The sequence below is a fragment of the Neophocaena asiaeorientalis genome, unplaced genomic scaffold, assembly GCF_003031525.2.
Source record: "Neophocaena asiaeorientalis asiaeorientalis breed wild unplaced genomic scaffold, Neophocaena_asiaeorientalis_V1.1 scaffold242, whole genome shotgun sequence".
Classification (NCBI taxonomy): Eukaryota; Metazoa; Chordata; class Mammalia; order Artiodactyla; family Phocoenidae; genus Neophocaena; species Neophocaena asiaeorientalis.
The window spans coordinates 3,396,308-3,419,296 of NW_020172451.1; the positions used below are offsets into that span (position 1 = coordinate 3,396,308).

The window sequence follows — 22,989 nt, forward strand, 5'->3', positions numbered from 1 at the left end:
TTCCCCAGTCCTGGGTTAGAACTCTAATACCACACGGCTTAAACATGTTGAATTTTCTTAAAGTGTTTTTCACAGATCCACTCAAGCTACTGAAAATGTCTGCCCCAAGGTAGGAGCTTGAAGACATAAAATTCTGTTACGGACAGTTAAAAATTTGAAGGGTTTTAGTAAATTCGTTTCGTCAGTTACATGGGTGTTATTCAGGCATCTTAAAAACTTTTAAAGAGGGTTTTACACTGATGTAGGATGAAGCCTGACAACTGACCCATCTTACAAATTGTATTTATTTGGGATTGATTTGGGTTTTCAACGTTCAGCGGTGTGATTTGTTCATAATTATCCTCAGAATAGCGATACACAGTCATCACCCCTTTATCTGTGGTTTCCGAGTTTTCGGTTACCCAAGGTCAACCATGGTCTGGAAAATTCCAGAAATAAACAGTTCATGTTTTAAATTGCATGCAGCTCTGAGTAGCTCCTTGCAAACTTACTCCATCTCACCTGGGGTGTGAGTCGTCCCTTTATTCAGCGTACTGGTCACTTAGGTGATCAGATCGACTGTCAAAGTATCACAGGGCTCGTGTTCAGGTGACCCTTACCTACCTGATATTACGACCTCAGAGCAAAAATACTGATGTTGGCAAGTCAGCTGTGCCTAAGGGAAGCCACGAAGCGCTTCCTTTGAGTGAAAGGGCGAAAATTCTCGACTTAGTAAGGAAGGAAAAATCATCCGCTGGGGTTGCTGAGATCCACAGTAAGAATGAATCTTCTATCTGTGAAATTGTGACGAAGGAAAAAGAAATATATGCTAGTTTGCCATTGTACCTAAAACTAAAAGTTACAGCCACAGTGCGTGATACGTGCTTAGTTAAGATGGGAAAGGCATTAAGTCTGTACAATAAGGTATTTTGAAAGAAAGAGAAAGAGACCACATTCACATAACTTTTAATACAGTGTGTAGCTGTAATTGTTCTATTATTGTTGTTTTCTTAACGTGCCTAATTTACAAATTTAGCCTTATCCTAGGTGTATGTGTAGGAAAAAATATATAATAGTGTTTGTAATACCTGCAGTTTCAGGCATCTAGTGGGGGTCAGCCCTGGGGCTTGGCTCCGAGCCTCTGCCCACCTCTCACCCGCCCCCTCGGGCTTCGCCAGGCTTACGTCCTCCTTCCTCAGACACTGACCTCCTCCCCTTGGCCCAGATCTCTTCTTTGCCCTGACTCCCTTCTAGGCAGGCTCTCCAGCCCTTGGCCCAGGCAGCATGTGTGCGTGTTGCCTGTTCTACTGGGGTGAGGTACCCCTGGATGCTTTGCCCAAGGGGGGGCCTCCGGTACCCACTTGCTGGCTGACTGGTTAGCTGGAGACACGATGGGCCAGTCGAGTCGTGGAAGAAACTGGGGCTTTAGACCCATCGATGTGTCTGGGGCCAGGAGCAGACACGGGGAAGGGGTGTGTGTGCTCTGGGGTCACGGTCATGACACGCTCCCGAGAGGCCACCCCGCTGCGGGGTGCTGTCTGGTGTCCCCGCCACAGCCTCTCACTTGATGCCCCCGGGAGGTGACAGCCCTGCTAGAGGAGGGGGCCTGGAGCCCGGCCCAGGGCGACTGAACGGAGGCAGTGGAGCCAGGCGGTGGGAGGCTGAGGGAGCACCGAGTCAGCGTCCTTATGGGGCCCCGCTTTGTGGGACTTCACGGGAGGCGGGGCGGGTAGACGCGCTTGCTGCTGAAGGTGATAACATCGGCGCGTCAAGTCCGAGCCCTCGACAGGGAGGCGTCTGTCTCAAGTCGGGGTGGGGGCCTGGGAGGGTCACCCAGCCTGGGGGAGCATCGGGCTCTCCACTCAGGAAGCCCACAGCCTGCACTGCCCTCGCCCAGAGGAAGAGCCGGAACAGCCCAGTTAGGTGACTGGCCAGACAGAGCAGGAGAGGGGGTGGTGACTCCACGCACCTTCCCAAAAGCTCTCAGCCAGACCCTGGAAAAGAGCAACCCTAGCAGCAGTTGGAGCCTCCTGCCTCCCTGCTGACCCCAAAGCCAGAGTGTCGACCAGCCTGGTCACTAACCAGCCTGAGTGAGGCTAGGCGGTGTTGCTAACCAGCCTGAATGTAGCTAATCAGGGTTGTTAACCAGTCTGAGTGTGGCTAGCTGGTATTGCTAACCAGGCTGAGTGTGGCTAACCAGTATTGTTAACCAGCCTGAGTGTGGCTAGCTGGTGCTGTTAACCAGGCAGAGTGTGGCTAGCCGATATTGCTAACCAGGCTGAGTGTGGCTAACCAGGATTGTTAACCAGGGTGAGTGTGGCTAACCAGTATTGTTAACCAGCCTGAGTGTGGCTAGCTGGTGCTGTTAACCAGGCAGAGTGTGGCTAGCCGATATTGCTAACCAGGTTGAGTGTGGCTAACCAGTATTGTTAACCAGCCTGAGTGTGGCTAACCAGCATTGTTAATCAGCCTTGAGTGTGGCTAACCAGTATTGTTAATCAGTCTGCGTGTGATTAGCTGGTGCTGCTAACCAGGCTGAATGTGGCTAACCAAGGTTGCTAACTAACCAGTATTGTTAACCAGCCTGAATGTAGCTAGCCAGTGCTAGCTACAACCAGGCTGAATGTGGCTAGCCAGTATTGTTCACGATCCTGAGTGTGGCTAGCTGGTGCTGTTAACCAGGCTGAGTGTGGCTAACCAGTATTGTTAACCAGGCTGAGTGTGGCTAACCAGTATTGTTAACCAGCCTGAATGTAGCTAGCCGGTGCTGTTAACCAGGCTGAGTGTGACTGACCAGTATTGTTAACCAGGCTGAGTGTGGCTAACTGGTGCTGTTAACCAGCCTGAGTGCGGCTAGTTGGTGCTGTTAACCAGCCACTGACCAGCACGGCCCTGAGCAGGGTCAGAAGGGCCTGAAAGGTGTGTGGCGTCCCCATCACGGGGGCAGAGGGGAGACCCTCCCCCACTGCACCTCTAGCCCCCACCCCCTGCTCTGCTCCTGTCCTCCCCTCCCCCAGACGTGTCGCCCCTCCCAGAACCCGACCCTCAGGCCTCCGCCGCCCGCCCCTCTGGAGCCTGTGCTCTGTGCAGTGCGTACTGGGCGGTGGATGTTTCCGGAGACAACTCCTGGACCAGGCACAGCTGGGGCACTTTGTGGACGTGGAAAACGTGAGTGACTGTGGCTGCTTTCTACAAAGTCAGTCTCCAGGTTCCCCACATAATTGGAATCTACATTATTTGACCAGCTTCTCTCACCGAGCATCGTGTCCTCAAAGTTCATCCACGCTGTAGCCTGTGCCAGAACCTCCTTCCTTTCGAAGCCTAAGGGACGTCTCCTTATACGGATGGGACCGCGTGTTGCTTATCCAACATCCGTTGATGGACACTTGCGCGCTTACACCTGCTGGCTGTTGTGAATCGCGTTTGCTTGCTGTGAGCGTGGGTGTGCGAGCATCTGTCGAGTCCCTGCTTTCAGCTTGTTGAGGTGCACACCCAGAAGTGGGGTTGCAGGGTCCTGTGGTGGTTCTGTGTTTGATCTTCTGAGAAACCTCCTACTGTTTCCCATGGAACATCTATTGATTTCAGGACGCACTGGCTCAAGTAGGAGGCGATTTGGTGGGAACACAGGCGTCCAGCCCCCTTCCTCACGCTGTGCTTACGTTGCAGAGGGCCCCACAGTAAGGCCGGCCGGTCGCAGGGCCGCCCCCCGGACGGCACGCCCGCAGCCCAGCGCCGAGATGGAGGCCCCATTCAAGAGGCGGAAGAGACACCCCGAGGAGCCTGGCCAGTTCGCCATCGCCCTGGTCATCATCTACCGGACCCTGGGGCAGCTCCTGCCCGAGCGCTATGACCCGGACCGCCGCAGCCTCAGGTGAGCCTGGCTCCAGGAGCTCGGGGAGGGGGGGCAGTTTCCAGAGGGTTCTGAGGCTTCCATAAGTCAGAATCTCAACCACCGGAACATCTGTACAAGCACACTACACGGTGACCCCGGCCCACGGCCAGAGGCCGCTGCCCTGTGATCTCCCCGGGCCAGAGGTTTGGGGTCTGCCTAGTGTTGCTGCCAGGAACGCCCCTCCCCAGCACACACCCCAGGTTCAGCAGCATAATTCCTGCTCGGGGCATCCGTCCCCGCACACCTGCCTGCCACCGGCTGTTGGCGGCGCCAGCACCTAGGGCAGCTCAGTAAATACCGGCTGAAGCAGCCAATGCCACCGAAGGGCTTCGAGGCCTGAGCAGAGGCGGAGCACAGAGGCTTCGCTTTGCAACCTTAGAATCACTTCCAGCTCCTGCCTGGCTCTGTGGTCTCCATATGCATCCTTCCCAGTGGCTGGATGAGAGGCCTCTCTGAGCCGTCACCGCTGCACCAGCTTCCTTTCACTGGGCATTCCCAGCGTTCCAGGGATTTGCTGTTCTCCACGGTGGGGGGCCTTGACGTCTTCTCGCACATACCTTATCTTCATTTTCAATGTCCAAAGTCTGCCTTTGTCCCAGAGGTGACCCTGTGCTTGCCCGTTGGTGATTAAACCTTTACCCAGGCCTCACCACCCCTCCCTTAGCCACGCCTTCCCAAGGGCTGAGGCCGCAGCTCTGAGCTCGGTGCGCCTGATTCGGTCCCTCCTGGAGAGACCTCCGCGCTGTGTCCCCATCAGGGCTGCACACAGGTTTGTGCCTGTGCCCCGGCTTCTCCCCTGCAGGCTGCCTAACCGGCCCGTCATCAACACACCCGTGGTGAGCGCGGTGGTGTACAGCGAGGGGGCCCCGCTGCCCAGCCCCCTGGAGAGGCCCGTCCTGGTGGAGTACACCCTCCTGGAGACCGAGGAGCGCACCAAGCCGGTCTGCGTGTTCTGGAATCACTCCATCACGTACGGGTGATGCCCCTCCCTGCCCTGGAACGCCGCATTTCCTTGGGGGGCTTTGCTGAGGCCAGGTGTGCCTGCGCACAGGCGCCTGGGGAGTTTTTCTGTGGCGCATTGCTTCCCTTCCAGCCCCTCCTGGGGGTGTCCGAGTCCCCCATAAGCCCACGGTTACACACACGTGCACAGGCACGCGCACCTGTGCACACCTGGAAACACACGTGCACGCAGCCAGCTGTGACCATGCACACGTGTGTACACGAATGCACAGACACATCTGGAAGCACAGGCCTGCACGGTGTTCACACATAGGGTCACACACACGCACAGGCGCACATGGAGATCCCTCGAGAAGGCCAGCGTGGAGACGGGGCCCCTCGCCTGCGGGACTCCGGCCATCCCATCCACCACCAAAAAAGGCCGGGGTTTGTTCTGGACACACACGGGGGCGGGACTCAGACTGGGCCCAGGGTCCTCCCACCGACAGCGGGAAATCCCTGATGTGTACAGGGGAGTCCCTGTACCAGGGGAAGGTCCCTGACCTCAGCCATCCTGCCCTGGAGACCCACACGGCAGCTGCTGGGTCTGGTTTGACCCTCAGAGGCCCCGCCCGGATCAGCAGCATCCATCCGCCTCCCACCCCCGCCCCGATGCCTGCAGCCAGGACGGAGTTTTGTGCTCACTCCATGCAGCCCAAACGTTCCCCAAAACTGCGGTTCCACTAGGTGGGTCGGGTCTCTGCCGCGGGGGCCTCTGCTGGGCGCCCACGCTGGGAAGCAGGTTTGGGTCAGCGGGCACCACGCGCCGCTCTCTCCCTCCTTCTGTAGTTTCCAAATTCCAGTGAATGAGCCACCAGCATAGCGCCTGGAGGGCAATAGACGCTTGGCTTCCGAAAGAGAATGCAGGGTCCACTTTCACGACGAGGCCCCTGTTGAGGTCTGTCTGGCACGCGTTAGGCTCGGCTGTCTCTCATGGTCGGTTGATTGAACCCCAGCAATTAGCCAGCCGGGGCTCTAATTATCCTCTCTGCTTTGCACTGCGTCTGCCATCCCGGACCTTAAAGTTCTCGGCAGACGTGTGTTAGCCTTCACGTCCCATCTTACAGATGGGTTACACTAGCGATCAGAGAAGCTACTTGACTCTCCCAGAGTCAGGGAGGGCAGGGCTCTGTCTGAGGCCGAGACACACCTGTAGCAGCCTGTCACTTGGGGCTTCCCATCAGTAAAACGGGGTAGCGATGGGGCCCTGCTTCCAGGCAGTTGCCATAAAACGTTGTGCAATATGAAGATGAAAGTATAAAACGGATGTGAGATGTTTCTTCTTAAATCGTCGAGCCTCAAAAGGAGACCGAAGCACACAGTGGCTATTTTAACAGCTGACTGATGTCTCCGGCAAAGGGGCCTGCGACATCCCGTTGAAGTTTTACTGCTGAATGATGCATGAACGTGAACGGTAGAGGGTGCTCATCAGAGGCCCCCGCCGGCCTGGAAAGGGGAGGGAGAGGGTTCACGCGGCCCCGGGGGCCGCCGGGGCTGTGGTCCTCACAGCGATGACAGTGGTACTTGGCTGGGGCACAGCGAAGATGTTGCTTGGGCTCCAGTGGGGGCGGGAGGGCCCCAGAGACCCATTCACCCTGCTTTTCTCTGCAGCATCGGTGGGACTGGAGGGTGGTCGGCCAAGGGCTGTGAGCTGCTGTCCCGAAACCGGACCCACGTCACCTGCCAGTGCAGCCACACGACTAGCTCGGCCGTGCTCATGGACGTCTCCCGGCGTGAGGTGGGCACCGCCCCCAGGGTAACCCCTGCCCAGCTGGCAAGTGTGTCCTGGCCCCCAAGCCCGCTCTTCTGTGAGCTGCGTCTTTCCTGCTAAGGGCTTTGAACAAACTGAAGCCACAATTAAGAACTGTGCTCCAGGAGGACTGGCCAGAAGCTGTTAGGATTTCCGTGACAGAACCCCCTTAGAAGAGTTTTCAAAGCGCCCAGGTTGTAAATTAGAAATGGTTCTGGCAGTCCAGAACCTCAGAGGGGAAACCCCTGGAATGTACACCTCACTTCAAAACAGGGTTCTCAGCAGTCTGTTAGGTGATGCTGTTTCTGCTGCGCTTTGAATTTTAAGGAAGAAAAGAGACGGCTGGCGGGAACAAAGGGAGTGTCTCTCTTAAGTGCCGCACACACTGGCCCCAAAGGACAAAGGAGGCTCGGTCAGGAGCCCCGAGCGGCAGCGGGACGGCTCGTGTTTAACCTCCAGTGTTTTCGGTGGCCTCTGTGGGCCACCAGGGAGGCAGGGGGGCCCAAGCAGGGCAGGGTCAGCCTGGCAGGGTTGTGTCCTGCTGTCAAGGAGCCACACCGAGGCCTGGGAGACCTCACCCTGTTTTCAGGCTGGGATGTGTCCCCGGCGGCCACACCATCATTCCTCCCAGGACTTCCCGGTATGCAGTGGCCCAAGTTTCTGTCACATTCTTGGGAGGGTGAGTCAGCCACAAGTTGTTGCTGATGGGTGTCAGGGTGACAAGAGCAGAGAGTGTGCTGGGAGCCCAAGACAGAAAGCTCCCTTGGGCAGGGGCTCCAGGTCCCAGCCTGAACGGGTTAATTATTAGTGGTCTTTGTCAGTGGAGGGGCGGATTTGGGGGTCCTCTCATGGCCAGGAAGCTGGGCAGCGCCAGGAGGGGACTCGCAGGCAAAGGAAGCAGAAGTTCAGGTAGAAGAAATTAAACCAGAGCAGGAATCAGGGCTCCCACGCCCCAGGGGCCTCAAAACCAGAGGCCTCTAAATAGCGCCCCAGCCTGGGGGAGTAAGTGCGGCTGCAGCTCCCAGCCTCTCTGAGATCCCTGAGCACTCAGTCCCCCCACCCATCCCACTCAGGCCTGGCTCCCCGAGTTCCCCGGGCAGCCCCGGCTCACAGCTCTGTGCAAGTCCAGAACGGTGCTTTCTGGAAGTTACCAGAGAACTGGAGCTGCGTGCTCCCCAAATGCCGAACCTCCGTCGGGTGCCAGGTCCTGGACGAGTGTCCTATTTTGCAAAAAAAAGCACAGGAGACAGCTGTGGTTTCCTGCAGCTGTGGCATCTCTGCCTTTTGTGTGAACTGAGGCTCTGTTCGAAGGTCTCTCAGCTCAGAATTTGGGTGGACAGGCCCCACACCTGCCGGACAGCAGGAGTTAGGCGTGAGGTTTTTTGTTTTTCAGGTTTTTTTTCTTGTGGCAAAATACACGTAACAGAAAAGTCACCATCTCAGCCGTGTTTCAGTGTCCAGGTCAGGGGCATTGTGTACGTCCACGGTGTTTGCAGCCGTCACCACCGACCTCCCCAGAACTTTATCACCCGGAACCGTTCATTTGGTTTTTGCTCTCGGTTTTTGCACCCCCTGAGAGCCACGTCGCAGTCACGCAGGTTTCTGCCCGCAGTGATAACATGTTAATGTGTCTTGGTTGTGCAAAACTCCATCCGAGCCGTGGCCCTTACGTGTTCTCCCGCCTCTAACCAACCCGCCCGCAGCACGGAGAGGTCCTGCCCCTGAAGATCGTCACCTACGCCGCTGTGTCCTTGTCGCTGGCCGCCCTGCTGGCGGCCTTCGTGCTCCTGGCGCTGGTGCAGACGCTCCGCTCCAACCTGCACGGCATCCACAAGAACCTCATCGCGGCGCTCTTCTTCTCCCAGCTGGTCTTCGTCATCGGGATCGCCCAGACAGAAAACCCGGTGAGGCCCGGCCCCTCCCCTCCCTCCACGGCCGCCCGTGTGGCCCCGTGGGCGCGCACGCTGTCCGACCTTCCGCCGAGGCCGGAGGAGTCGTCTGGGCGGAGTGTCTGTTGCTGGTTCCGTCCGGCGGGTGCAGCTGGGAGTCGGGTGGGAAGTTGGGAACCCAGGCCAAGCCTGTGGGCTCACTGCTTTGTGCCTGCTGGGAATCTCCCTCCAAGGGCACCCTCGGGAGCCGGGGGCTCCATACGCCTCAACTCTTACTTTCCTGACCCAGGCGCTAGTGATTTCATCAGAAATTACATTTGTGAAACCCAAGAGTCCTGGGAGCTGTCACTTGAGCCTGAAGCTGCCCCTGTCGCGCAGCGTCTCCCAGGCCTGCACTTGCTGGGGAGTCATGGCCACGTTTTCTGTGAAAGCCCAGGTGTTTCCCCAGAGGGGGAGAGAGAAGTCTAGGACAGGCCCAGAACTCAGGGACGTGTTGGTGGCCGCGGGTCGGCAGGGTTGACGAGAGAAGGGAGCTTGAGACTCGTGGAGGAGAGGACGGGGTTACATACGGAGTGTCTTTTGCTCAAGCCGTCCCAGGGCACGTGGGCTCCTGGGGTATCACGTGGGCTCGTGGGGTGTTATATAGGCTTCTGGAAGTTATCGTTAGGTGATTAGATTATGTAGCTGATACGATGACCTCACAGAAAAAATCCTAACCAATCTACAGACGCATTACAAGAAATAATTAAGAGTTTAGCAAGGTGCGTGGCTATCAGAGGAGATCGATGTATATCATCAGTTGCGTTCCTGCCCACCAGCTACCGTGTGTTTAAAATGTAACTTACGAAGGAGTGGCTGGAAACGACTGCGGCGGAGACCCCGGCAGAGGCTGAAGTAGTTTGGCTTTGAAGGAGGAGAGGATGAGGCGCTGGTTGAAGCCGGAGCGGGGGTGGGGTGGGGTTAGGGTTAAGCGGGGGCGTCTGTAGGATGGGAGAGATCTGGGCCCTAGTGATTCCAGGGGGACGAGGGAGAAGGGGTGGCTGGGGCGAGGTCCCCGGGGGGGTGGGACAGGGATCGGCCCTGGAGGGGGAGACGGCGGCACGGCCAAGATCACTGGGGAGAGAAAAGCAAGAGGAAGGAGGGAGGTTTGCGGCTTGGTCCCCAGCTGGTTGCAAGTGGTTTTTCATTTTTACAAAAGGGGTTTTCGGAATACAAGGGTCACAGCGCGTTGATGGGGGCGAGGGCAGTATAGGTTCTGTGTACAAGGCTTTACATGCGCCCTCTGGCTCGTTGAAACATCCCTGGGGCCCCGGGAGGTGGCAGCACCCCTGCTCACAGGTGAGGAACCCGGGGCCAGCAAGACTGAGTGACCTGGCCCAGGGCAGACAGTTCACTGTGTGTGTGTGAGTTCGTTGCTCATCGCTAGATGGTGACCCTGACGGCCCTGGGGAGACGTGAGGCCAGCTGACCACACCACATGTGCATACGTAGTGACTCCAGGAAGTTCCCAGGTTACTGCTCTCACCTAATGCCGACCTCTCCACGGTGAGGGGTGTGCCCTTACTTTCTCAGTGGACTGTTCCAGCTGCCGCGTGCTGTTAGCAGAGCTGACATTTCTTCATTCCTCACGCGGTGAGGACTGTTGATCGCCACTGTATTAAATCTCCCGAAGACCCAGACCCTAGAAGCGCTCTCATCTCTGCCCAGACGCAGGCTCGGATGGTGGTACAGGGGTGTCAGGTACCAGAGTGGCCCCCTGGTGGCTGGTGGGGGAGCTGTGCCTGGCCAGAGAAGGGCTGAGCAGGACCGGCCATTCACCGTCCAGCGGGAGGGGCCCGGATTGGAAGGGGACAGGTCGGGGGTCTGGTCATCCAGAGCTTGATGGGCTGGCCAAGCAGCGCCATCTGTGTTTTGCAGGCAGCGTTGTTCCATGGAGAGCCTTGACCGGGTCTGCATTTTAGGAAGAGGACCCTGGCGACAGGGAAGATGGGTCGGAAGGGCAGAGATTGGAGGTCAGAGAGGCAGCCAGGATGGCGTCTTCCTAGGTCTGGTGGGTGGAGCGAGGCCAGGACAGCGGCAGGAGGAGAAGGCCAGGAGTCGGACCAGGTGGGCGCGGAGGGAGGGGAAGGAGGGGGGCGTGAAGCCACGAGTCTCCAGGAGGGGGGCCGCCAGGAGAGGTAGAAGCAGACAAGAATGGCAGGTCTGGGTGAGGCTGGACGCACCCATCCCCTGCGGGCTGAGGCGAGTGCAGAGCTGAGCTGGGGAGGCTGCCCGCACGTGAAGAGGACGCGTGTCTGTGGGAATGGACAGCCGGAGAGGGACGCGTGGAGTAGAGACACGGATGGCATTTCTGGCTCGCCGGCCAGGGCCCCTTGCAGCCTGGAGCTCTCCCTCCTCGGTTAGTGCAGGCAGGGGGCCCCTCCGGAGGCTGGCGCTAGGGGGAGAGGCGGGGCATCCAGGCAGACAGCCTTGAGAGGTTTGCGTGATGATGATCTTGGAGGCTCAGCAGTGTGGACACGGGGGACGGACCGTGAGCGATTGTCGGGCTCCGAGGGCAGGCGGGGCGCTGGAGAGGCTGGGCCGCCCCTCTGCACCCGCCGGGCTCAGCGCCCCTCCCCTGCCTGCATGTCCTGGGGGGTAGGGGCTGTGTGACTCAGTGCAGACCCTTCAAGGTGCCTCTGAGTGGTCTGAACAGAGGGACGGAGAGCCGGTGACAGGCCACTCCTTGCAACTAGATGCCACGTGACAAATGAGCAGAGGCAGTCACTCACTGGTTTCAAGCGCTGACTCATCGGCCGCCTGCAAGGAGAGCTTTGCAGCCTCCACGCGCTGGTGAGCAGGAAAAGAGAGGAAGGAGGAATGCCTTGCACGTAATTCTGGGGCTTTGGCACCGCGCCTGGTTTTGATGGGTGTTCTGTAAACTCACAATCCCATCTCTGGGTGAGGTTTTTCATCTCCCAGATCACTGGCAGGTTGAAATGATTTATTGTGCATTTGTGTTTGTTCTGTTTCTGGAAAAGGTGGTACCTTCGGTGCCGAAGCCTCTGCGTGTACGGCCCCATTACATTTTAGAATGTCAATTTCTGACACTTTTTTTTTTTTTCCCGAAGGTGGTTTTGTGGGTTTACTTTTCACATTATTTAAGGCAACACGCCAGCCTCCTCGCCCTTCTTCCTTGTGCTGAGCCAACGGTGCTTTGCACAGGGGCGGCTGGGGCTTGGCGCGGGGTACCCCAGCCCCAGGCTCCCCCTCTGCGGCCAGGCTGACCGCTTTGCCCGTTGCTAAGTGCGGACCCCCGTTTCCTGTCCAGCATCCGAGGCAGAGGGCATGTCTGCTTGAGTTCCTGCTTTGTGCTGTATTGGGCAAATATTAATGCTAACATGGTTCCCTCCCGCATCTCCGGGGCTTTGTTTCTGGAGAGAACTCGGCCCGTCAGGGTGGTCTTAGCCGCAGGTGGCACTTGTGTTCCCAGCAAGCCTGGACTCTGGGGCGCTCCCGCGGGTGCGCTGCCCTGGGACTGAGCGGACGCCTCTGCACGAGTCAGGTGGTGGCCCTCTGTCTCCTACGCTCCTGTCTGTTGGGGTGTGGGTGTCGGCTCAGGCACTGAGAGCCCGGGAGGTCGGGCTGCCACGATAGCAGCCAGGATTGGACAGGATGTTTCAGGGTGTGGCCCCGCCGTGGGCGTGGCCAGGGGCTTTCTCCTCCCCCCTCCCCACGTCCTCTCTCTCCTCCCCTGCCAGTCCAGCTTCCTGGGACCTGGAGGGGATCCTGCCCGCATCTCCTAGCAGGTGGACCTTGGGAATCCTGGACGGGCAGCCAGCCCCTCTCAGGAGGACCCGGTGAGGCCGCACTGGGCCAAGGTGGAGGTCTTGAAGTTCCATCCCGGAGCACTTGGGACTGGATTTGATTCGTACTGACGGCCTCAGGCTGGAAGCCCAGGGTCCCACAGTGTCCCCAGCCCTCCACCACCGCCTCCCTCATGTTCTCGCACCACCTTCGGTGTCCAGGGACTCAGGGCTGGGTCACCAAGGCCCCCAGAGGCCGGGAAGCTGACCCTCAACTGCCCTGTGGAGGTTGACTTTCACTCCCTGGCACTCAGCCACTGGCCAGACACACAGACCCACGGGGACAGAAACAGAACAAACGCTCTCATCCCTGTTTTCTTCCGCGGAAGGTAGAGGCTCCGTTAAATCAGCGCAGGTGCAATGACCTTGTTTTCATATGAGGGCGAGGTCACGAGGCCCGAGGCTCCTCCCTCCCGCTGGCCGCATCCGCCGGACCTCGGAGACCCGCACAAGGGCTGGGGTGGTGGGTGAAGGCCACGGTCACGGTCTGGGGCCACAGCCTGAGCAGCCTGCCTCCATGATATTCTTTTTCCAACTTTAAATGAAATGCCAACATTTAAAAATCTGGAGCCATGACCTGAAAATACAAATTTCTAGCTTCTAATGAAAACACTAGAGGCTCGGCCAACCTGTCGGCCCTGGGTTATGCTCACGCCTGGCGCCAATCCAGGTTGGGGGGTCCCCAGGGCCCCCAGGTGCCTCACTCCGTGTCCTCTGTTCCGCATCAGGAGCCTGAGACGCTTGGGACTGTCGACACTCAGCCGCTCCTGGTTGAATCAAAGAGGGAAAAACAACTGACTCGATTTCCTTTTTCAGACCTGCGTGCCCTCACGTTTGCCAAGTGGCCCGACTGGGTGTCTCCCCCGCCCCTATCTCCATGCCATCTGGCCCTCAGTCCGCGGTGCAGGGCCCGTGGGCCGGCGGGCTGCGCTGAGCGGCTGCCTCTCCCCGCAGTTCCTGTGCACGGTGATTGCCATTCTCCTGCACTACATGTACATGAGCACCTTCGCCTGGACCTTCGTGGAGAGCCTGCACATCTACCGCGTGCTGACCGAGGCGCGCAACATCGACGCCGGGCCCATGAGGTTCTACTACGTCGTGGGCTGGGGCATCCCAGCCATTGTCACAGGTGAGGATGTGCAGGGCAGCCCCGCCGGGGGCCCGGGCTGGGGACCGACCACCACTCGGAGGACCCGCATGGCATTGCTGATGCAGGAAGCCACATCAGATAAACCAGCGCCCCGGGGTGCAGGTGGGGGAGCTCTCTGGCCTCCTCTTGGGCACTCGGCAGAGGAGGGGCACCTGCACCCACATCTGCTCGCACGAGTGTTATCATCAGTGAGGGATGCGTCTCCTGTCAGGTGTGAGCTCCTTGAGACCTGGGCCCAGGCCCGTTCAGGGTTTACCTGTGGCATCTCACAGACAAACACTCCCTTGTCTGCCCGCTTTGTGGATAGATGGGTGAATGATGGATAGATGGATGGGTGGATGGATAGGTGAGTGGATGGATGGGTGGAGAGATGGGTGGATGGGTGGGTGGACAGGTGGGTAGGTAGGTAGATGGTTGGATGGAGGGATAGATAGATGGATGGTAGATGGATGAATGGACGGATGGTGGATGGGTGGGTAGCTGGGTGGGTGGATGGATGGATGGATGAAAGAATGAGTTAATGAATGAACAGACAGCAGCACTTCTCAGCACACTTTTCACTGAATATGAGGTCAGATTTGCTTCCTATGGGGAAGGATCCCCTCTTGCATTCACAAAGGGAGAGCGGCACCCTCTCTCCTCAGCAGTCCCTGGGTTCCAGGGATCCAGACATGAAGTCCGAGGCAGAGGCAGTGGGAGAAGGGGCAGATGCTGCCCCAGGGCTCTGCCCAGCAGCCACCCTGGTTTCCATGGTAGCATCACCAACTGGTCTCCTGAGGCCACTCTGCTCCCACCCAGACAGTCTGGACACCGGGCTGTCCCGTTGTGACTCCTCTCCCTGGGCTCCAAGGGACCCTGAATGACCGTTGTCACCTCCATCCAGGGCTGCTGAGGGGGGGCAGTGGGAGCCTCCCTCACCGGCAGACACACTACATCGCGTGTGTCCATTGCTGTTTCCGGTCAGCTTGTGAGAAAGGTGCTAATTCAGGTGGTTTCTGAGCCCCAAAGACCAGGAAGAATGAGGGCTGGGAGCAGCTGGTTTCGGGGGTCCCCCCAGTGCCCATCTACTAACCCCCTGAAGCAAGGACCTGGTCGTGCTTGGACACTCAGGACACTCATCTTTAATTTCATCTTCAGTCTGCCCAGAGCCTCTATTGTTATTTATTTTTTTTTAATTAGCAAGTTAATCTCAGAAACCAGAACATCGGATTTTATTTACATCAAATTCTATGAAGAGAAACGAAGTCAGATCAGGATCATTTGCCAATTTGCTTATTTTACAAAAGGAAGAGTTAAAGTTTGCTGTCTGCTTTTCTGTGCCCCAGTAAACTCAGAGAGTGGTTCCTGGTCTATACTGTACCCCGTTCCATCTCCACCTGTGTGGTCACCTCGGGCAGCCCCTCCCGACAGGGCTGGGTGGAGCAGAGCGTCTCCGTGGGACCCTGCATGGGGACAGCCTTTGTCTCAGATGTGGGGCCTGACCCAGCCAGGCCTTTGGGATCCGGGGGGCACGGGGGATGGGGGCCTGAGGCCACCTCCCCATGTGCTTTCCTTAACCCCCACCAAGTCTCAGTTGCCCAAGAGCGTGGGAGCATTCACACGCTCCTTCATTCGTTCATTCAGGGCGGGCCGCTTCTGTGCCGGGCTCCGTTCTAGGCCCAGGATCAGAGCGTGAGTGAGAACGGCAAAGCCTGTGTCTTCCGGGAGTCGTCCCTCCAGGGAAGACGGGCATTAAGTGATGGTGAACGTAACTCTAGGCTCATCCACAGACCCTGCACTGAGGGGTGGGCTCAGAGCCAGTGGGGCGGGGGAGACCTGCTCTCATCTGGGGGTGTGGGGGGCAGGCCAGGAAGGCTTCCTGGAGGAAGCACTCTTTACACTGGAGGGCTCGCAGGAACCAGGCTGCTGTGCTGTGGGGTGTGCCTTAAGAGCCCCACATGTGCAAGACCTGAGTGGAGGAAGGCTGGTTGGGGACTGACCTGAGGCTGGGCTGGGGCGGAGTGGGGGGTTCCACGTGGTCTGGAGTGTGGCCGAGGCCACGCCACGAAGGGCCTAGAAGGCTGCGGAAATACCCGTGTCCATCTCCTGAGGGCAGTGGGAAGCCATTGCAGGGTTTTGAGCAGTCGGTGGGGAGACTTGATCTCTTAGGGCTTAAGCAAGGGAGTGTGGCCTGTGGAACAGTCCGGGCCAGGTCCGGAGAGGCCACGGCGCGGAGTGGGCTGCTCCTTTGTCCTAAGCAAGGTCTGTGTTGGAGAAGCCACTCCAGACTTCACCTTGACGGTTCTGTAAGGGCACGTCCTGCTCTAGCTTGTGACATGGTTAGAAACCATGGCTGTGGCTTAGATAACATAGGAAACTCCTCATTTGCCTAGCACCTTGGAGTGGTGAGCTGTTCCTGGGGTGTGTGCATGTGTGTATATGTGTGTGTGTGGCGTGTGTGCCCTGTGCACGCACACGCGTGTGGCGTGTGTGGCATGTGCCTGCCCTCAGGTCCTTGCACCTGTGGGCCATGGCTGTGTCCTGGCTTCTGTGTGGCCCAGCCAGCAGGACATCCCCATCGTGTTTTGTGGCTGGTCCTGGCGGGTCCCATCACCTCCATCTTCTGTCTCTCTCCCACCTCCGTCAGCAGCCCCGGCCCAGATGGGCTCCCCATCTCTGGGGTGAATCCGCGAGCAGGTCGTGGCCATGGTGGGCCTGTGACCGGCACTGAGAGGGCCTTTGCTGGGAGGGGACCTGGGCCTTTGTCATTTCCCGGCTGTTTATCTCAGGTTCCCCGCCCTTCCCTCTGAGCGCGATGCCGGGGGCCCCGGGTCCTGCCTGGGGTCTGGGAACACCCCGCTGTAGCCACCCCCCCCCATCAGGGTGGCCCTCACTCTTCTCCTCCCTGTTGTCCAGGACTTGCGGTGGGCCTGGACCCCCAGGGCTACGGAAACCCGGACTTCTGCTGGCTGTCCCTTCGTGACACCCTGATCTGGAGCTTTGTGGGGCCCATCGGAACCGTGATAGTCGTGAGTGCTGGGGGTTTCTCAGAACCCCTGATTATCAGGGACGTGGGAGGCCGGGTGCCCCTTGGGTACGCTGGCTTGAAGGGTGTTTGGGGCCTATGGGTTACCAGCTCTGCTGAGCATCTGGGCCGACAGGAAGGGCTGACCTCACGGTGGTAAAGCCTTGTCCTCAGACCCATGGATGCTGGGATTTGGTCCAGGTCCGTGTCCACTGTGACGCTGGTCAGCATCCACCTCCAGCGGGCTCCTGGGCTCTGAGGCCTCATCCCAGGGGCACCTCCCGAGATGTGGGCTGAAGACCCTCAGAAGCCTTTGGCTTTTGAAGGTCTCTAGTGACAGTACAATGGAGCGGCCACTGGACTTCGGGTTTCTCTGTTTGGTTTGTTTTCAGGTCAACACAGTCATTTTTGTCCTGTCTGCAAAGGTTTCCTGCCAAAGGAAGCGCCATTATTATGAGAGAAAACGGGTCGTGTAAGTTGTTGCTAAACCCGGCCAGTGGGTGGGACCTGACGTGGAGCCAGCCTCACCCGAGACCCCTGCCTGTCTGGTTTACACACCAGGCAGAGCCCCATGAAAGTGCCCCTCACCGAGCCGGTCAGCTGCTGGCTTTCCGGGCCGGTCCAGGGCGTCATGGCAGCCACGTCGGTGGGGAATCAACAGGCCGCAGTGGGGAGAGGCCAGCCGTGTCTGGACGTGTCTGGGCTGTGCCGAGCGGAGTCTGGATCTCTCAGGGGAGAGCTGGACATCGTGGAGGAAAGCGAGAGAGGCTGACCACAGGGGGACTGGGGCAGGTGGCCGGCCGGGGTGGCAGCCTGGACCAGGGAGGGAGAGATGTTAAGGATGTAGGACCCACGGGGTTTGTGGTGGAGTCACTGAGGGGAGAGGGGGTAGCAGTGACGCCTGGTGACGCCTGGGTGTCCTCGCCTGGACCGGCAGGAGGAGGGGGATGGTGACAGCCGGGTGGGGGGAGGTGCCAGGGTGCCTGGACACTCCCTGGAGTCAGACAGGGTGGGGGTGGGGGGATGGAACTTTCTGGGTTGGTGGTTGACAGTGATGCTGGCACCAGAGGAGTGGAGGAGCTCGCCCAGCGAGAGGGTGCAGCACAGGAAAACGGGGCCCAACAGAGAGGGAGCCTCCCACGTTTTCAGGTTGGGAGAGAGCAGGGGACCCACAGAAAAGCCTTGTGGGAGGCAGGCAGGGCAGCTTCGGGAGAGCTCAGCATGAGTCCAGGAGCCACGAGAGGGTCAGGGGAGGGGAGGACAAGGGTGTCCACCGGGCTGGGTGGCCCGAGCTGGGGGGCCAGGGAAGGGAGGATGTGTGAGGAGGGGCTGAGGGGTCGCAGAAGGTGCCGGTCCACCCGGCCCACGGGAGAGCAGAGACCGCGGGCAGGGGACGCGGGGTCGGGGTCCAGCCTGCTCCACCGTCCTCCGCTTCCTCCCCGCCCCAGACCTACCTTTCCCAGCCCTTGCCTCACGTTAGCACACGCAGTTCCCTCCAGCACCCCACGACCCCACCAGGGATGCACGTCACCGTCCGTTCCCCTTCGGCTAGGGAGACCGAGGCAGAGAGCAGGAAGCCCTTCTCGCCACGCACCTCCTCCGGGTCCACGTACCTTCCGGGCCGTGCACCAGGCTTCCCGGAGTCGCCGTGGGTGCAGCCCGTGTACCAGCCTTGGCTCCTAGTTTCCTATTTACCTGTTTGCTTTTTAACTGCTCCCCACTGAGTTGTCTTTTCTCCTGTGTGAGCCAGGGGCTGCCTCATGGCAGATGCTTCGGAAGGGCGTGGGCAGGAAAGAGGGTGGGGTGGACGCTGCAGCCACGCCCCTGCCCCGCCCCCGCAGCGCCCTTGTGAGGACGGCCTTCTTCCTGCTGCTGCTCATTAGCGCCACCTGGCTTCTGGGGCTGCTGGCCGTGAACAGCGACGCGCTCACCTTCCGCTACCTCTTTGCCGTCTTCGGATGCTTACAGGTGGGCGGTTGTCAGAGCGACCTGGCGGGGCCCAGGGGTCACCTGTCTGAAATGCCCCAACCCCGAGTGGCCCCGAGAGGGCCCCCGGGGAGATCCTTGACCAGGCGTCCGGGCTGTGTTCTCGCTCTCTGGACACACGGGGCTGCACCGTGGCTGTCCTTCCGGTGTCGGCGCAGTTTGTTAGGGGTTATGGTGAAGCCTCGTGGTCCTGCCACCGAAAAAAAGGCACCTGTTGCTCCAAAGGCAGCTCTGCCTCGAGCCCTCCCAGGGACCCCCGTTCCATGGCCTCCTGTGTGTGTCAGGACGCATCCTCTGCTCACCCCCTCCCCGGCCAGCATAAATCCCACTGTGTCCCCAGGAGGGTGCTGGCCACTTACTGTCCACACCGTGGACCCTGATTAGTGATGCAACTTTGGGGACCCAGATGGCCCGGGGGCTGGGGCCTGGGAGGGGGTCCTCCAGGCACCGGGCGTGCGGGCTGCCCTGACCAGGCCCCCGACCTGGAGAAATTGGAAGCCCCCGGGGCAGGGAGGCCGGGTGTGGGCCATGGTGGGCGTCTGCGGCCGCGGCGGCCCTGGGCACCGTCAGCTCCACGTGGCTGAGCTATGCTCCGTGCATCCTCCGGGCAGGCAGGTGGGCGGTGAGGCAGCGGCAGGGCCCTGGCTTCTCTACGGGGGCCAAGCCCGGCGCTGACCTGCCCCCTCCTCTGCAGGGCCTCGCCGTCCTCTTGCTCCACTGCGTGTTCAACAGGGAGGTCCGGAAACACCTGAAGGGTGTGCTCGCCGGGAAGAGGCCGTACCCAGATGACTCAGCCACCACGAGGGCCACCCTGCTGACGGTAGGAGGCTCCCGGGGACGCCAGGGCCTGGACCAGCATCAGACACAGCCCCTTGGTCTCGCGTCCCCCACAAAAGGGGGCATCACAGATCTGTCCCTGGAGCGTGGCATCCAGCCTTCCCTGCAGCCCCGGGAGCGAGCTGAGCTGACGGGGTGGGGTCTGTCCTGCTCACATGCCACCGGGCCGCTGTGCCGTTCCCGGCAGGGGCACGGTCAGGGTGCTGCACGGGGGCTTGTGGTGGGGACCGAGCCACCCTCTGCGCCCTGGTGGCCTCTGCTCGGCCGATAACCAGCCCCCTTCCCCCAGCGCTCCCTCAACTGCAACAACACGTACGGCGAGGAGCCCGACGTGTTCCGCACGGCCCTGGGCGAGTCCACCGCCTCACTGGAGAGCACCATCAGGTCAGGCCGGGCTGGCGCCCCTGCTGTGGCCGTTGGGGGGAAACTCTCTGAGCAAACGTGGGCTTTGCCGCCTCCGCCCCGAGCTATGTGCCCTGCTGTTTGAGTCCACGTGTGTTTACCCGTGTGCTCTGGGAGTCTCGTGGCAGAGAACCTTCCAGAGCCCGGTGTGGCTGCCCTGGCACACGCAGAAGGCGCTGGGTGATGGCGGGGGGCTGGTCATGTGTCCCCCAGAGCGACAATGCTGAGCCCACCCACCTCTACTCTCTCCAGGGACAAAGGGGGCCAGAAGCTCAGCGTGTCCTCTGGGCCGGCGCGGGGTGGCCATGGGGAGCCAGACGCGTCCTTTGTACCCAGGAGCACCAAGAAGCCCCACGGTACATGTCCCCTGGGGCGCGGTCTCCCGTCAGCCTGCGCGTCTCCCTCCCGGGGGTCGTGGCGAGAGCTTCCTGCTGGCTCTCGGCTGCCCCATGGGCCCCTCGGTCACCGCAGAACGTACAGCCTTGAAGAGGTGGCCACCGCACACTGGGAGGGTCAGCGGGCACCCAGTGCCCTCCTGTGCCCGGGCCCAGGTGGCTCCAGTCTGCAGGAAGCCCCCCGCCCCCTGCCTGAGCCCTGTCCCTCCCGCCCGCCCTGCAGGCCACGACTCGGACTCGGACAGCGAGCTGTCCCTGGACGAGCAGAGCAGCTCTTACGCTTCCTCACGCTCCTCCGACAGCGAGGATGACGGGGTCGCGGCTGAGGACAGATGGGAGCCGGCCCAGGGCCCCGTGCACAGCACCCCCAAAGGTGAGTGAGCCCGCTGGCTGCAGAGCGGCCCTCAGCCGTGGCCGCCTGCCCCTGGGACGGGGCCGTCCGCAGAGCACAGGTGAGGTCTCGGGGGTCTCTGTGGGACCCTCAGGGCCAGGACTCCGCAAGCTGACCCCACTGCTGCAGGGAGCACGATGCTCCCGGGTGTGGGGATGCGGGGGCGGGGGGGGGCTTGAGGCTGGGATCCCATCCCAGGACCTTCCCTCTCAGCCTCGGTGTCCCCACCTGGACGGCACGGCCCTGCCAGGCCTGCGGGTCGGGGACCGTGGGTCAGCGCCGCTCGGGACACGCTCCCGCTGAGCCGCGCTGGCAGCTGCCCTGCATGTTGAGGGTCCGTCCTGTGCCTCAGTGGACTCTGTGGCCAACCACGTCCCAGCCGGCTGGCCTGATGAGAGCCTGGCCGGGAGCGACAGTGAGGGGCCGGGCGAGCAGCCCCGCCTGAAGGTGGAGACCAAGGTCAGTGTGGAGCTGCACCTGGACGAGCAGGGCAACCACTGCAGCGAGCGCATCCCGGCCCGGGAGAGTGGGGGCCCCAGGCCCGCGGCCGCACCGCCCAGCCAGCCCCCCGAGCAGAGGAAAGGTGCCGAGGGCCCACTGTCCCTGGAGCTGGGGGCTGGGAAGTCCCTGGTCCTGGGGGAGGCAGGCCCAGGCACGGGGTTCGGGGGTGGGGTCCGTGGGGCACGGGGGTGGCGCCCGGCGGGGCAGGGGTGAGACCCGAGGGGGAGAGGAGTGGCCGAGAGCTCAGCTCTGCATGACGGTCTCTCCCCGAGTCCACTGCATCCAGCAGAGGCAGCCTGATCGTGACCTTCTCGATCCCCCCGACCCCCCAACCCCCCCCAGGCATCTTGAAAAACAAAGTCACCTACCCGCCGCCACTGACGGAGAAGATGCTGAAGTCGCGGCTGCGAGAGAAGTTGGCTGAGCGTGAGCAGAGCCCCGCGTCCTCACGGCCGTCCTCCCTGGCCTCCAGCGACGGCGTCCGCGCCCCCGATGGCGCCATCCCCGCCAAGACGCTGCACCGGGAGCCAGGACGCGAGCACCTCAACGGGGTGGCCATGAACGTGCAGGCCGGGAGCGCCCAGGCCCACGGCTCCGGCTCCGAGTGAGTAGCCTGGGCTGTGGCGGGAGGGACGGCGGGGGTGGCCCCCGGCCAACCTCCCTGTGGTCCCCCGTCTGGAGGACAGGCCCCAAGCACAGAGGCGTGCCCAGGCAGAGGCCCGGGGGCTGCGGTGGGCTTCCACCCGGGAGAGGGCCCCTGCTCGGGATCAGGAGGCCAGAGGTGCAGCAGACGCCTGTCAAGGCCCTGTGTCCCGTCGAGCCCTGAAGCTCTAGGACTTGAGACCATGTGGGACCAAACGTTTTATGAGCAGTTTCTTTGGCCCAGGGCCATTACTGCCCCATTTTGTGGTTGAGGAGACTGAGGCTGGGGCGGGGTGAGGGGGGGCGCCTGGCCGCAGAGTCGCGGAGCTGGGATCTGGCTCCAGACCTCCCAGGGAGGTGGAGAGAATGGGAGCCGGGTCTTCTAGAACGACCTTCCTAAAACTTAGAGAATGGCTCGGCTTGCTAGCCTTGGTGCTCCGGGTGCCGTCCGAGGCCAGCCTTGGGGAGGACGCTCAGATGGGCCTGGGTCTCCGGGTGGCCCTGGCCGTCGGGGGTGCAGGTTGATTGTCCCCTCCCCTGCCTGCCAGTGTCGCTGTGTCCATACATGAGCTTGCCCTCCGTGGAGCCTCCGGGCACCCCGTCCCCTGAGTGGGGGGTTCTGCCCCATGCCCCCCGAGTGGGGGTCTGCCCCTGCACAACCTCGGACCCAGCCCAGCTGCTGGCTTCATGGGTGGCAGGGGCCGTCCTCGCCTACCCTCCGCCTGCCTGACGGCTTCTTCCTACGTGCAGAGGCAGTAACGAAACTTCACTTTGAACCATCAGGAAACCGTGAAGACAAGCCCATCACCTCTGCCCAGGCCTCTGTGCTGTGTCGTTGTGCTCCTGGACCTTGGAGCCCGGGCGGGGGGGGGTCCCCTGCCCTGTCAGTGAAGCAGGCCCTGGTGGCGGGGGCCCCACGGGCTGCAGTGGTAGCCCCGTGACTGGCATGACTGAAGGTCCAGACACAAAGCGCTGAGCTGCCCCGGAGGCTCAGGGCCCCTTAGACCCGTGACAAGTGCCAAAGGCCACAGGCACGGGAGGCATGGACTCCTGGGCCGGCACAGCTCAACCCTCGGACTGCGGACAGAGCCAAAACCGTGCGCTGGCCTGGCCGGGACAGGGCCCAGCAGGAGAGCTGGCCTTGAGAGGAGCCGCCAGGCCGGCTGGCCAGGACTCAGGGCCACAGGCAGCTCCCTGCAGTGCAGGCCTGGGGCCAGCAGCTCCACAGCCCTCTGCAAAGGCAGCCCTTGTCTTAAAGCAGATCGCTTTCCTTTGTTGCAAAGGTGTAGATACTTCTGTATATTTGTATGGAACTTTGAAAAGGCAA

General features: G+C 60.8%; 1 protein-coding gene across 1 annotated transcript in view; it reads left to right on the top strand.

The window, feature by feature from the left end:
• The window catches only part of CELSR1 (cadherin EGF LAG seven-pass G-type receptor 1), a 138,211-nt gene extending 121,520 nt beyond the window's left edge, over positions 1-16,691 (top strand). The window contains exons 21-26 of the mRNA XM_024737368.1: positions 3,646-3,850; positions 4,674-4,841; positions 6,482-6,608; positions 8,324-8,524; positions 13,309-13,483; positions 16,400-16,691. Coding sequence (XP_024593136.1) covers positions 3,646-3,850; positions 4,674-4,841; positions 6,482-6,608; positions 8,324-8,524; positions 13,309-13,483; positions 16,400-16,668 — 1,145 coding nt within the window. The 3' untranslated portion in view covers positions 16,669-16,691. The remainder of the gene's footprint in view (positions 1-3,645; positions 3,851-4,673; positions 4,842-6,481; positions 6,609-8,323; positions 8,525-13,308; positions 13,484-16,399) is intronic.
• The last annotated feature ends 6,298 nt before the right edge of the window (positions 16,692-22,989 follow it).